The sequence below is a fragment of the Rana temporaria genome, chromosome 8 (assembly GCF_905171775.1).
Source record: "Rana temporaria chromosome 8, aRanTem1.1, whole genome shotgun sequence".
Classification (NCBI taxonomy): Eukaryota; Metazoa; Chordata; class Amphibia; order Anura; family Ranidae; genus Rana; species Rana temporaria.
Genome location: NC_053496.1, coordinates 65688527 through 65702415, shown reverse-complemented (window position 1 = coordinate 65702415; position 13889 = coordinate 65688527). Strand labels below are relative to the sequence as shown.

At 35.6% G+C, this 13889-nt stretch overlaps 1 protein-coding gene across 2 annotated transcripts; it reads left to right on the top strand.

Annotated features, from left to right (window-relative positions):
* Positions 1–217: 217 nt before the first annotated feature.
* On the top strand, positions 218–13347 carry FGF8 (fibroblast growth factor 8). 2 transcript variants are annotated; one of them, XM_040361934.1, is made up of 5 exons: positions 218–1035; positions 1133–1169; positions 4091–4238; positions 11173–11279; positions 12953–13347. In XM_040361934.1, exons 1-5 carry the CDS (start codon positions 1004–1006, stop codon positions 13229–13231), a joined length of 603 nt encoding a protein of 200 aa, XP_040217868.1. In that variant the 5' UTR covers positions 218–1003; the 3' UTR covers positions 13232–13347. The 2 variants fall into 2 exon arrangements, with proteins under 2 accessions (XP_040217868.1, XP_040217867.1); XM_040361933.1 differs by having other exon boundaries at positions 219–1035; positions 4058–4238.
* Positions 13348–13889: the final 542 nt, after the last annotated feature.

The following is a 13889-nucleotide window of genomic DNA, read 5'->3' as shown; positions in this document are numbered from 1 at the left end:
TTACAATTTAATACAGGGCATCTTTCTAATATTGCCTGTGTGCACTTGCTGCTGACTTCATTCCAGGAGCTGCAAAGGGTAATTGGCAGAGTTGAACGACTTACATAATTTATGTGTATAACTGAGGGCATCCTGTAAGGCTAGAGATACAAGGGGCTGGTTTTTCCTGGGACCATCCTCCCACAATTAAGCCAGGATAGATGAGAAGGGAGTTTGACATTGGAGAGCTCAGGACAAGAGGAGGGACTGCAATCAGTACACTTAGTGCTCAATGAGATACCAGCCAATACACACACACACTCTCTCACACACACACATATACACACAGTCACTGAGCTATCAGGAGGTCCCCCAATCACAGCCAGGTTACATTGGCTACTAACTAGAGTGTGATCAGCACTCAACAAATCCTTTCATCATCATTCATCACACTGCAAAGGGCTGCCCTGCAACGTCATTTTCACAGAAGGGGAGAAAAAAAACTCATGATCCTCCCAAGAAGCTTCTTTTCTTAACTTATCCTGAGTTTTGCTTCAGTTTTCTGGAGGAGGCTGAACCTGACAGTCCAGCTTCTTGCATCTACTTGAGACTTGGCCATCTGCAGCCACCCTTGAGAAGACTTGGACAATTGCACCTCCTCTGGACTCATTGGAAGCCACCTCCGACGTCGGGCTCTTCTGTCTGGGCACCAAGCAGCTACTTCTTTGGAAGGAGGATCGCTCTGATTTTCTTTAGTTTTTTTTTATCCCAGGCTCTTGTTTGCGAAGCAGTCAAGGATCCTGTTTAGGGGGAGCTTTGTGTTTGGGGGGCGATCTGCCTTGGTCTAGCCCTCCGCCTAGGCTCTCCGGTATCCTGGACAGGGAGATGGGAGGGGAACCGTGCCTGAGCTCCTAGGACTAAGCAGCTCTGCACCTTCTCCCAGCCAAGGACTTTCCCCAGCCTGCCTGCCAGACACACACAGCAAGCCTCCCAGGGACTATCCTCCTTACTACACAGCCTCACCATGAGCTACATGACATCCATGCTTGGATATATGTGAGTACAGCCAACTTTGTATCACCCCCTTTACTAGCTTCTCACTACACAGCACCCCTCTAAATCCTCCTGTCTTTCTTTTTCTTTTTTCCTCCAGGTTGATGCACTTATTTGTCATCTGCTTACAAGCTCAGGTAAGAATCAAACCTTTGTTACCTTTATTTTATTACATTGTATTCTACTTTATATCTGTTAAAACTCTGCATTCTTTGAGAAGAAGCACATTGATAAATAGTAGCTGCAGAGTGTAACAATATTACTTTTTCTTCTGTTACGATTCTAAACTCCTATACCTCAAGGTCAAGGCAATGGATCTAAAAGATTTTAGCAGATTTTTCTACTATATTAATACAATTCTACTTAATAAAGAATATAGGCTATCAAGGTGATAGATTTAATATGTATGTTAGTTTATTTTTGACCAATATCATATAACTACATTTTGGTTATCAACTCAGTAGATCTAGTATATATTTTAGTTTATTTTTGACCAATATCATATAACTACATTTTGGTTATCAACTCAGTAGATCTAGTATATATTTTAGTTTATTTTTGACCAATATTAATAAAAATTCATTTTTGGGGGAACAGTTATCAACTCAGTAGATCTAGTATATATTTTAGTTATTTTTTTTGACCAATATTAATAAAAATACATTTTGGGGGAACAGTTATCAACTCAGCAGATCTAGTATATATTTTAGTTATTTTTTTGACCAATATTAATAAAAATACATTTTGGGGGAACAGTTATCAACTCAGTAGATCTAGTATATATTTTAGTTTATTTTTGACCAATAATAATAAAAATACATTTTGGGGGAACAATTATCAACTCAGTAGATCTAATATATATTTTAGTTTATTTTTGACCCTAATTAATAAAAAAAATTTTTTGGGGAACAGTTATCAACTCAGTAGATCTAGTATATATTTTTGACCAATATTAATAAAAATTCATTTTTGGGGGAACAGTTATCAACTCAGTAGATCTAGTATATATTTTAGTTTATTTTTGACCCTAATTAATAAAAATATTTTTTTTGGGGAACAGTTATCAACTCAGTAGATCTAGTATATATTTTTGACCAATATTAATAAAAATTCATTTTTTGGGGAACAGTTATCAACTCAGTAGATCTAGTATATATTTTAGTTTATTTTTGACCCTAATTAATAAAAATAATTTTTTGGGGAACAGTTATCAACTCAGTAGATCTAGTATATATTTTAGTTTATTTTTGACCCTAATTAATATTTTTTTTTTTTTTTTTTGGGGGGGGAACATTATTCAACTCAGTAGATCTAGTATATATTTCTGCTCATTATTTTTAAATAATAATAAAAAAAAAATACTTAGTAAAGAATGTGGACTAGGTGGGAGATCTAATATATTTTAGGCTGGCCATACATTATACAATTTTCTTTTTCAATTCCCTTTAGATTTACCTTCAACTATGCAGTGCAAGGGCCTGCCTGATTGCATACAAATTGAAAGTGTTTAGGTTTGACCTCGTATATTATGATTTTGGTAAATCTGAATGAAAATTGTACAAGAAAACTGTATAGTGTGTGGCCAGCCTTAGTTCATTTTAAACTTATTTAAAAAAAATATGCATTCTGTAAAGAATGTGGACTATCAATGGGAGAGATCTAATATATATATTAGGCTGGCCATACATTATACATTTATTTTTCAATTTCCTTTAGATTTACCTTCAACTATGTAGTGCAGGAGCCTACCTGATTGCATACACATTACAAGTGTTTAGGTTTGACCTCATATTATATGATTTTGGCAAATCTAAAGGAATTATACAAGAAAACGGTATAATGCATGGCCGGCCTTAGTTAATTTCTAAGCTATTTTTAATAAAAAATGTGTTCTGTAAAGAATGTAGGCCATCTATACTAGACTACCAATATTGTAATGCTTGTAATTAAACATAAAGCAGGTGTTACAGTTTATAATAAAGATTTAGGCAAATCATTGCAATATCAGATGGGGTTGTACCAGCCTTATGGTTACCAGTCTATATCACCACAGGCTGCAATGTTGAGATCTGGCAGCAGATTCTAAACATATTGGCCCACATACACGTGTAAAAATGGAAGGGGCACTTAAGGGAATGGGAAGCTTCACTAGACTCAGGACACAGTAAAAAAAAAAAAAAAAAAAAAATTCTATTGACTTTGTGAGGTATGGGCTGTTCAGAAGCAGAATCTCTGATTTGATATGGGGATTTTAGTAAAAGCTCCCTTGTCACCCATAGAAGGAGAGAGGAATCTCCCTCACATTTGTTGAATATACATCTTTATAAATGTCAAAGACAAGAGCAATGCTGCTTGTGTCCAATGGAGCTCTGTATAGCCAAAGGGAGTATAAATCTCAGCAAGAAGGGTTTGCTTTGCAATCTGCCAAATTTGTCACACCAGTAAATGTGGTTTCCGCACATTATGGTATAACATTGCAGCTGCATTGATGTTCAAACATATGTGTGTGTATATATATATATATATATATATATATATATATATATATATATATATATATATATATATATATATATAATCTGTGTGTATTTTCTGTATGTGTATTAGTGTAGTAGTTTGCTATTGCATTAGATACTATATGCTATAGACAATCTACTTTATTTCTTTTATCATGTAATTTTATGGTACAGATAGACTGAGATTTATTTCTACCATAGGCCTCTGTTTTATTACTATGCTACAAAACTTCGTAACTTGCCAAATGCCTATTTGAACTCCAAACTCTCTGTTTATATAGAGTTCCAGAATTTGGCAAAGTGGCTTTATTAAAGATGGGCATAGTTTATGAGCATATATACCACACACTTACTCGTAGTCTTTGAGCTACTTGTAAGATATTCTTATTGTCGTGATCTTGTGTTAATGCCCTTAAAGTACGCCAGCAACACCTTAGAGTGTGTTTGGGCTTCATCTAGATGTACTAAGCAGTATAAATATAATAGCTTGTTTTATGTATTTCCTAAAGGTAACTGTTCAGTCCCCACCTAATTTTACACAGCATGTGAGGGAGCAAAGCCTGGTGACCGACCAGCTGAGCAGAAGGCTTATCAGGACCTACCAGCTATACAGCCGGACCAGCGGGAAACACGTACAAGTGATGGACAACAAGAAAATCAATGCAATGGCCGAAGATGGGGATCCACATGGTAAGCATACTTTTTTTTTTTTTTTTGGCTTGGGGATTGGGGGAAGGTATATGACAAATTGTTTATGTGGGACTAGATACTACAGTTCATGTACCAATGAGTTGAATAATGCTAACTGCCAATTTTTTAGGCCTGTAAAGTACACATATTGATAGGGAATACAATGCAGATTTATCTTTTTTGTTTTGCCTGTTTTGGTCAGTAAATCTGGTACAAAATATATTATTTTATTTTCCTTTAATTTTGGGGACCTTGAAGCAGATATGGTTACACAGGCCCAGTGCAAAGCTCAGTTGGTAATTTATTTGTGTAGAAGATAAGACATATCCAAGACTTGATACCGCTCTTGTTGTAACTTCTATTGCCATTACTGTTTCTTGTTTTGTGTTTGGCGTGGTTGGTGGTTTTTAGGTTGTTTTATTTTCTAAGTTGCTTATTTTAATAATAGACAGTTTGCATTACAAAGAAAAGTCAACAATTCAAAAGACCAATAAGAAATGAGCATATATAGGAAGGAGATTTGTTTTGATCATTCAAAGGCCAGCATTGCACAGGCCTTTATGGAATACATCAAATCATTCACCACCTGTGCTCAGAGATTCTTAGAATTATATATTGCTGTCAGAGTCTTGAAGATCCGTACACATTATGGCCAGTCTGGGTGCAAGCCAATAGATCTATCTGTGTAGTGTATGGAGGTGGGATGAGTTTTTTGCATTTTACATTCTATGCAGTAAGACCATACAGATTCCATGTAGACAGTGTCCTAATTGAAACTTTATCAGGGACTCCAGTGCTGCAAGGCCACAATTTTAACCACTAACCCAAACTCAAATAATAATACATAGGTCCTCTATCATTTAATAACAACATATAGTTGGACAACATGTGATTGAAAAAGGGATTACTCTTTTTTGTCCTCATGAGTCAGTACTCCATAAAGCTTGCACTCTAAATTTGGCACCTGAAATATGAGACCGCATAACCTGCAGAGTCATACCAGTTCTGATCAAATGACTTAAAGACTGAGGCTCCACGTTATGCTGCAAATGGATAAATGAGCTGTGCTTTTGTTTGACTTGCTTTGTATAGATAAATAGATCTTCAATACTTTCATCCTAATTTCATAGAGAGCAATCAGTCAATAATGCTGTAACCGATAGCAACCAATCAGAATTCATCTAGTCCCGGTTTGAATTCAGCAGAGTGAGTTTTTATAGGTTGCTATGGGTTATTGCACTTAGCATAGCACTTGATAATGAATAAGGGCAATTAATAACAATAGGGTCATTGCATTAAGATCAGCGTGAGGCTTTTACTGATTTTCCTTGTTCAACATGTTTGAACTAGTGGACAGAAAAATCATATGTAACCATAGACAGAATAGTTGTACATGTAGCACGTCTGATACATCAAGTCATTTTCATAAAGTCTGCTTTTGTCCAGTTTAATTTCATGTTAAAATCACTCAACGTGCAGCCATATTGATTTTTTTTTTTTTTTGAGCACTTGATTTTCTGAAGTATTCTGCTGTGGCTTCAGATATTTTAATGGAATGCACCCATACCACTGTTTTTCCACTGGTGATTACTCTGCAATCGTAGAATGAATTATATATATATAATGTTTCCTTGGCTTAAGTCTGCTCTGCAACACTACTCTTCAGTTTGTCTTTCAACTACAAAAAAAATCTTGCATTAACTCACAAAGACAGCAGGAAAGTGAAAACAATGTTCTTCACAGCTGCTTTCTTGTATGTTGTTGCTAATGCAGGCATAGGCCTTAGTGACAGTGGTACTCAAAGCCCAGGCCTGTTCAGGTGGGAAGAGTCAAAGAATCAGCTGTTATTTTAAGAAGTCCATTTTTAGCAATCCATGTCGTAAATTAAACGGTCAATTAAATTCCAAACTTTGAAGTAGGCCTCGCTTGTTTCCTATGGTTTTGTTCTGCGGAAATCTCCTGATACTAGCAATTCAAACAAGGGATTCGCACTTCTAAATTTTCCCTACATTTGAAATTCTGTAACCTATGAAGCTAAAGCTTAGTATTGAATAGGGCATAGGGATTCAATGATTACAGCATAGCCCTAAAACACACTTTGGCTGCTAATGTAGGAAACTGTGGATTTTTTTTTTATGTTTTCCAAAATTATTACCAAAAGGAAAAAAAATGTGTTCTGTAAAATAGGTTTAGCATTAGTGGACACAGACAGTCTGGTATAGAGGGGGTATGTCTACATACAATTACAGAGCAAAAAAACATAATTTAGATCAAAACAGAACAATTAAAGAGAGTTCAAGGCAGGGAATTAAAAAAAAAAATAGAAAGAAAAAGAATAAACACACACACATATATATATATATATATATATATATATATATATATATATATATATATATATATATATATATATATATATATATATATATATATACGGTATATATATAATTTTTTATGTTATGACGGTTAGGAAGTATGATATAAAACAGAAAAAGAACAAGCTTTTTCTCAGATGTAAAGGTTTAAGAAAGTTGTAGTCTGTAAACGCTAAAAAGACGTTCAAGATCGTTCTATATGAATCTCCAGAGAGACCCCTAATGTCTGGAAGAGCCATTAAAACTCTTCTTACTTTCACCTTTTTCAACATTTCCTGAATACTTTCTCCTCTTCTCAGTGCAGTTTTGGGATCAGATGTGTCTCACTGCATTTTTTCTGCATCAACGTAGCTACTTTCCTTCAAAGTTTCAGCTTGAAACATAATTTTACTGGGATAAAGCTGTCACTAGAGCAAAAGAATAGAAATGAAAACGCTAAGCTTTCCAAAAATACATCTCCAAAAATCTCATGACCCCTTTTAAAAAAAAAAAAGAAAAAGAAATCAGAGAGGGAAGAACATTCATTTTGCAATCAGCATAGATACAGATTAAAAGCATGTTGGGTGGAATTAAATTAATCACAACTTGAAGAGTTTGTCTGTAATCCTGAAAAAATGGGATAAAGCTACAGAAAAAATATTACAAGGATATGAAATATACAGTACAGTACATACTTGCCTTTATACCAGATAGGTAGCTAGATAGATAGCATACTAAAGGAGAGGTGTGTACACTGTCTAATGTTTTAATAAAGTTTTTCTAAAAGATTCTTTTTTTTTTACATGGATTCAGCTGCCCAATCAGATTCTGGAAAATTTTAAAAAATCCCCTAAATCAGATTTGGTTTTTAAATAGTACAAGAGCTAATGTTTAAAATACACCTTCAGTAAAACTGCTCTTTCACTCATTTTAAAGATGTGGTTTCCTGTATTTTGGGACTGATGGCATTGTAATTTTGTATCTTGTCAGTAAAACAATGCACAAGACAGACACTGAAATCAATCAATATCCTTTAAGCCTTTTACTGGATTTCAGATTGATTTTCCTTCATACATCCAACTAAAAAAAAATGAACAAGGTATCAGTCCATTTTCACAGCTAATAAATTAAAGGCAGGATCAAGTTTAATTTTTTTTGTTACATCGGTCTGTTCTGTGCCAGATATCAAATTTTGGTTCTTGGCAATATGTAGGCTATAGGCATATCGCTGTATCAAGGGATTTTAAAAATAATACATTTAGAGGTATTGTATATCATGACAACAAATCAGATTCTTCCTCATTTGTTCAACCCTGGCCAATAGACATGATAGCTGAAATGTAATTGCGTCATATAGGCCATATTTAGCTTTCTTTTATAGAAAATCCCATACAACCTAAAGTTCTACTACTTATACTGTTTGCTATAGGATGGAGACAGGAATCTATATCTAGTTTTCCATGCACTGTGTGGGTAGATGGCTAATCTAATGAGCAGTTTCACGATGCAATTACATTTACATTTTAGAGGAAAATTGTACGTGTTCCTAGAAAAAAGATGCAAGAATATGATTGCATAAAAAGACATCAGCACAAAATATTAATAATCTTTTGCTGTGCCATAATCACTTGTGCAGTTGTCTCTCATTGTCCAACAATCACTATTTAGTCAGACAAAGAAGTATCATGTTAAGTTTAAATGTGGATGTGTGGGTGTTTTTTTTTTCTTTCTTTTTTTTTAAGCTTCATTGACCCACAATTTGCATAGTTAGTCTGAACAACGATCAATGCCTCTGTTAAAAAAACAGAAAGTAAATCAATATGACTCAACACACAAGGGTGAAACAAATTAAAGGGCATTTGCTATCCTCTGTGTTAGTGCACAGAGTAAAATAATTCCAAATATAACCTGGAAAATGGGCCCATTTCTGCAGGTTGCCAAAAATATGGAAATTGATGGGTTACACAGAACTACCAGTATCTACTTAGAAGAAGCTTAACCTTTGTTAAAGCAACAGACTCATTTATTGGCCAGGATACAGATATAGAGGGGGCATGTCCTAAGATTGATTGTTAGGGTGTTTATTGTCTGCCTTGGTTAAACATGACATGTTAGCTTCTGAGTTTTGCCTGCCTGTGTAATAAATCATTATTAGATTATGACTCTATAATATTTGTTCATACTGGCAATAAAAAGGTATTATTTTTAAGAACGGTTTTTGAGTACAAGCTCATTGTCTTAATGTATTTTCATGCTAAGCCAGATATCCCTAGACAAAACACACATAAAACCCAAGATAATAAACCCAGAATGCAATCTAGCTGCCATGCTGTCCTGTGTTTAAGAGCTTGATCACGTTTATGCATCAAGAAAATGCATGTAAATTCCTGTTCTGGACCAGAAACAAAGCATTTAAGACACCATCATTGGTTCTGAAAGTTCTTCCCAACACCCCCATGCTTGGGTGGATTTTCTCCAATGATTTGTTATCTACATGCTAAAACCATGTTTTTAAAGCTATAGGTAATTTCAGGCATCACATTTGAACAAAGCTATATCACATGCACATTAGAAGGCTCACTCCAATGCCTCAGCCAGTCTTTGTTTATATAACAGTTTTAGTAGCCTTTGGCTTCCAACAAAACCCCCCCCCCCCCCCAAAAAAAAAGTACAGGGATAAATGTTAAAAATGTGTCTGCTCCTGTGCGAGAAGTCTATACCTACTGCCAACTGTTGTCTACACTTACCTTTTGTCTACATTATGCTTGCATGGAATTACTCTGTATATCTAGTTCCCCATTACAGCATGTGAAGCTTGAATTCATATTATAATACAGGATTTAAATAGCAACGGCAGTTTTTGTAACACCTTACAATAAAGAGGCAATACAACTCAGGACAAGTTTATGGAAGCAACAGCAATTTTTGCAACACCTTACAATAAAGAGGCAATAACACTCAGGACAAATTTTTGGAAGGTTCTGCTCATGAGAGTTTACGGTCAGCAAGGGAGGGTCATGTTATTTAAAAATGTGTTAACTGTGGGGGGGGATGAGTTGATGAAGAAAGTAAAAGCTCAGTTGATCAGTAGACGTGGGATAGGCTTTCTTGAAGAAATTTGTTTTCAGAAATTTCCTAAAGATGGACAGAGTAGGAGGTAACCGGCAAAATTAGGATAGAGAGTTCCAAAGAATGGAGAGCCTCGGTAGAAGTCCTAGGGGCGAGCATGGGAGGAGGTGATGAGTAAGCCAGAAGGCAAGAGGTTTTAAGTGGGATGAAGAGGACAGTTTGGGTGATGACATTGAGACAAAGTTATTGATGTAGCTCTGGGCAAAATTGTGGATGGCTTTGTGTGTTATTGTTAGTATTTTGAATTGTATTTGTTGGGGGAGCCTAGACCAGTGGAGGAATTGGCAGAGAGCAGTAGTGAACACTGAGCGATTGTTAAGGTGGATGAGTCTGGCAGCAGTATTTATGATAGACTGATGTGGGGATAGCTTGTACAAAAGTAGGCCAACGAGGAGGGAGTTGCAGGGGAGAGATAACAAAGCAGAGAATTAGTAGATTGGTGGTGTCATTGGTTATGAAGGGGTATATATTGGTAATGGTAAAGAGGTGACGGTGGCATGATTTTAACAGTGATTAGATGTGAGGATAAAAGAGGCCAGAATCCAGGATTGCGCCCTGGCACATGCCTGATGAATGGGTTCCTGCATGGTTCTGAAACATCGCTATCTTTGCTGTGATGTGATCACTCAATAAAGCGTTGGACCCTGTTATGGCGTTCCCTGGTGTGCTGGTGACATATCTCATACCTTGCCATTAGGGGAGGGACAGATAGTTTTACTATTAATGGAAAAGTCAAGGAAAGGAGCAGTGTGGAGGAAACATTATGAGCATAGATTTGGAAAGATTCAGTCTTAGATAGTAGTGTCACATCCATACTGATATGTCAGTTAGTAAACTACTGATGCACAAGGAGACCAAGGGGTGACTTGGGGAATAGAGAGATAGATTTGGGTGACATCAGCATAAAGATGCTATTGGAAGCCATGGGGGGTTATTACCTGACCGAGGGAGGAGGAGCAGATAGAGAATAGAAGGGGATTTCTAATTTTCTAATAGGCAAAGTGACCAGTCTAGCAGCCTGCACAGCAATAAGCAAATAAGCTTGATGATAAACATTATTTACAAATGTAATTACTTAACTTACCTGCCTTATAATAGCCACAGAGCTCGAATGTATCTGTGGGCTATAGAAACCACTGAACAAAAATTAGAAGTTGATTTTTTTTTAACATTTGTGGATGAATATACAATGATATAAAGATGGTTAAGAGGGAAGTTCAAGAGCCTCAAAACAGAGCAAAAGGCTGCATAGCAAAGTGTCAGTTATCTAATTTTCTATACAGCTGTGAGCAATTTGTACATGTATAACTAGATTTTATTGGCAGCTATTTCACATGTAACTTTTTTAGTTTGCATTTTGTGCTCTTCTAAGCAAAGACTGTATTTTGCTGAGTAGACTTCCCAGGCTGAAAATGGAATATTACAACACTGTCCTGTTTTTGTCTCTGCAGCCAAGTTGATTGTGGAAACAGACACGTTTGGAAGCAAAGTCCGCATTAAAGGTGCCGAGACGGGTTATTATATCTGCATGAACAAGAAAGGAAAGCTGGTTGGCAAGGTGTGTTGGATTCTAGAGCATGACAAAATGTTGTCCTATGCCTACTGAGATGGAAGGTCTGTCAATGAGTTTAGGCATAAAGAGAAGCCATTGGGGCGAATATTGCAGTCAAGAGGCACAGAGAAGGTGCTGATTAAAAAAGAAGGGGGGGTTGCAAATTCACGGTAAAAACAATTTTTGATCAAAAGACGCAGGAGAAGTGGGAAAGGAACAGAGTAACAAAGACGAGATAAAAGAGTCAAAAAGAAGAAAAGCTGAAAGGGGAAAAAAGGGGGTGTTTCAAATTCCATATATCTTATTTAACAAATAGCCAAATTGCTTTGCTATTATGTACAATTACATGCTACAAGTATTTGGAATGTTAAGACACAAAGTTCAGACTGCCTCATCACTAAGCCCTGAAATCTTCACATTAGTCATGGTTGTTCTTTAACACCCAGAAACTGCTCTGAGGGGTCCTTTTAAAAACTTCACTTTCAAGCCATTATTGGCTCTAAAGATGTCTGCGTTCAATAAGGATTTTCATTCCTCGTATTCACTATTATGGGGTGGGGGTGAGGGGGACCCGAGCTGATCAAAGTTAATACGCCCACTGCCTGTGCATACCTGCTTTTGAAATGTTTTTTCCCAACCTTTATCCACTTCAGTAATTGACAATGACTTCCTGGTGGTTACAGTGTTACACTGCTGCATAACAACCTGTATAGAATGATGCATCCCACTTTTTTTTCCCTCTTAAATCAAAGATTTTGGAACTGCTTGTTCTAGTTATTTTAAGTTAGTTCATTTATGGGTCATTGCAAAAGCCAAAGAAACATTGCTTGTGTTAGCGCATAGTAACCAATCGATTTTGGCCTATTTTAGAGCAACCAGTGGGAAAGTGTAGAAGCTAGTTGATTTGAGAAACAATATTTCATTGGTCTATCCAGCAGTTTTAAACAGGCTTATAAAAAATACAATCAGAACTCACTTTAGAGTGATTAGAGATAAAAGTTGATACCTATTTGGGTGATACAGCATTTTCATTTTTTTGGGATTGCTTTTTAAAGCTTGACTACTTTTTGCTTAAAATCATTTTGTTTAATAAGGCCAAAAGGAACCTCATTCTTTCCTGACCTGATTAGTATACCAATTAATTGGTAGTATATTAATAATAAACACTGACATTACCAGGAAACATTGCCTAGTTTTTAAGAATACCGCACATTAAAACATTTTCCATAACATGCTCAGTGTATACATTCAACAGACATGCCGATGTAATCAGATTTAGAAAATTTGGCGTTGGCCTGTTGGCAAAAGATTCCACTATGAGAATAACTTAATTCACAAATGAACCTGAACCACAGAGGAAATGTTCATAAATCCAAAATGGCAAGTCCAAATAAATACTGCACATTAGTTTAAGCATTGATCTTCTCAATCATTTGCCGTGATCTAATTCCAGTCTCTGAATCCTATGTTAGATCAATCAGGCATAGCAAGTGTCATGTTTAATTAGAGGATACATTATATATAACATACATTTAAACAAATTGTGTAATCCAACTATGGCCATTCCAAAAACAGAAAAAAAGGGCTATTTGGGATACAGGATTTTTCTTTGGTAAAACTGAGTGAGTTTCATTAGTTTGTTTTCTTTTTTTTTAAATATACTTTAATTTATATTGCAGACAAATGGAAGAGGAAAAGACTGTGTCTTCACAGAAATTGTCTTGGAAAACAACTACACAGCATTACAAAATGCCAAGTATGAAGGATGGTACATGGCGTTTACCCGTAGAGGACGCCCAAGAAAAGGATCCAAGACAAGGCAACACCAACGAGAGGTTCACTTTATGAAAAGGTTACCTAAGGGTCATCACACCACTGAACCTCATAAACGTTTTGAATTTATTAATTACCCTTTTAATCGGAGGAGTAAAAGGACTCGATACTCAAGCTCTCGGTAGGAACTGGATAATGGTCCACTCCTCGGACTTTGAACAGACTACTCTATTCTAATATAAGATTAAAAAAAAGACTTATGGACTAGTGGTTTATATATAAATATACATATATATTTTTTGTTTTTACAGAAGATGATTTATTTTTTTATTCCGATGAGACTTTTTTTTAAGAAAAACAAAAAACAAACTTATTAACTTGCTAAAAGTGCGCTCTTCATATAGATCTTAGACCTTTTTTTAATATCTAGAAAAAGAATATTGTAGTGAAGAACGAACCTGGGACCAAAAGTGCTACTTAACTGATCAAAACACTTAACCAAAAACAAGACAAACAAGACAGGTGCAAGAGGACTGAAGAAGGAGCCGAACCTTCTATTTTTATTGTTTTATTTTTTTGTGACATCCATTAATGGAGTAATTGATATTTTTTTTTTAATCACATATGCTTTTAATTATTTTTAAGAGCTGCTTTTTCACTTATTCCGTTTCCTTAGTGGGAATAAAATTAAATTACCTGGCTCAAGCAGGTTTTCATGACATGCAAAATATTTTTTTATACCAACGAGGACAAATCTTGTTTGACACAAAAAATACTAAATCTTAAGACTTGCAACTGCATGGTGGTAAAAAAATTAAAAATGCATCCCAGTGGTAGAAATCA

What these genes read in the sequence shown, in the direction of transcription:
- FGF8 (XM_040361933.1), top strand. Translation starts at nt 1,004, where the DNA reads ATGAGCTACATGACATCCATGCTTGGATATAT. An exon ending in TCATCTGCTTACAAGCTCAG is followed by an intron (nt 1,170 to 4,057) that starts GTAAGAATCAAA and finishes TATTTCCTAAAG; the next exon opens with GTAACTGTTCAGTCCCCACC. An exon ending in AAGGAAAGCTGGTTGGCAAG is followed by an intron (nt 11,280 to 12,952) that starts GTGTGTTGGATT and finishes TTTATATTGCAG; the next exon opens with ACAAATGGAAGAGGAAAAGA.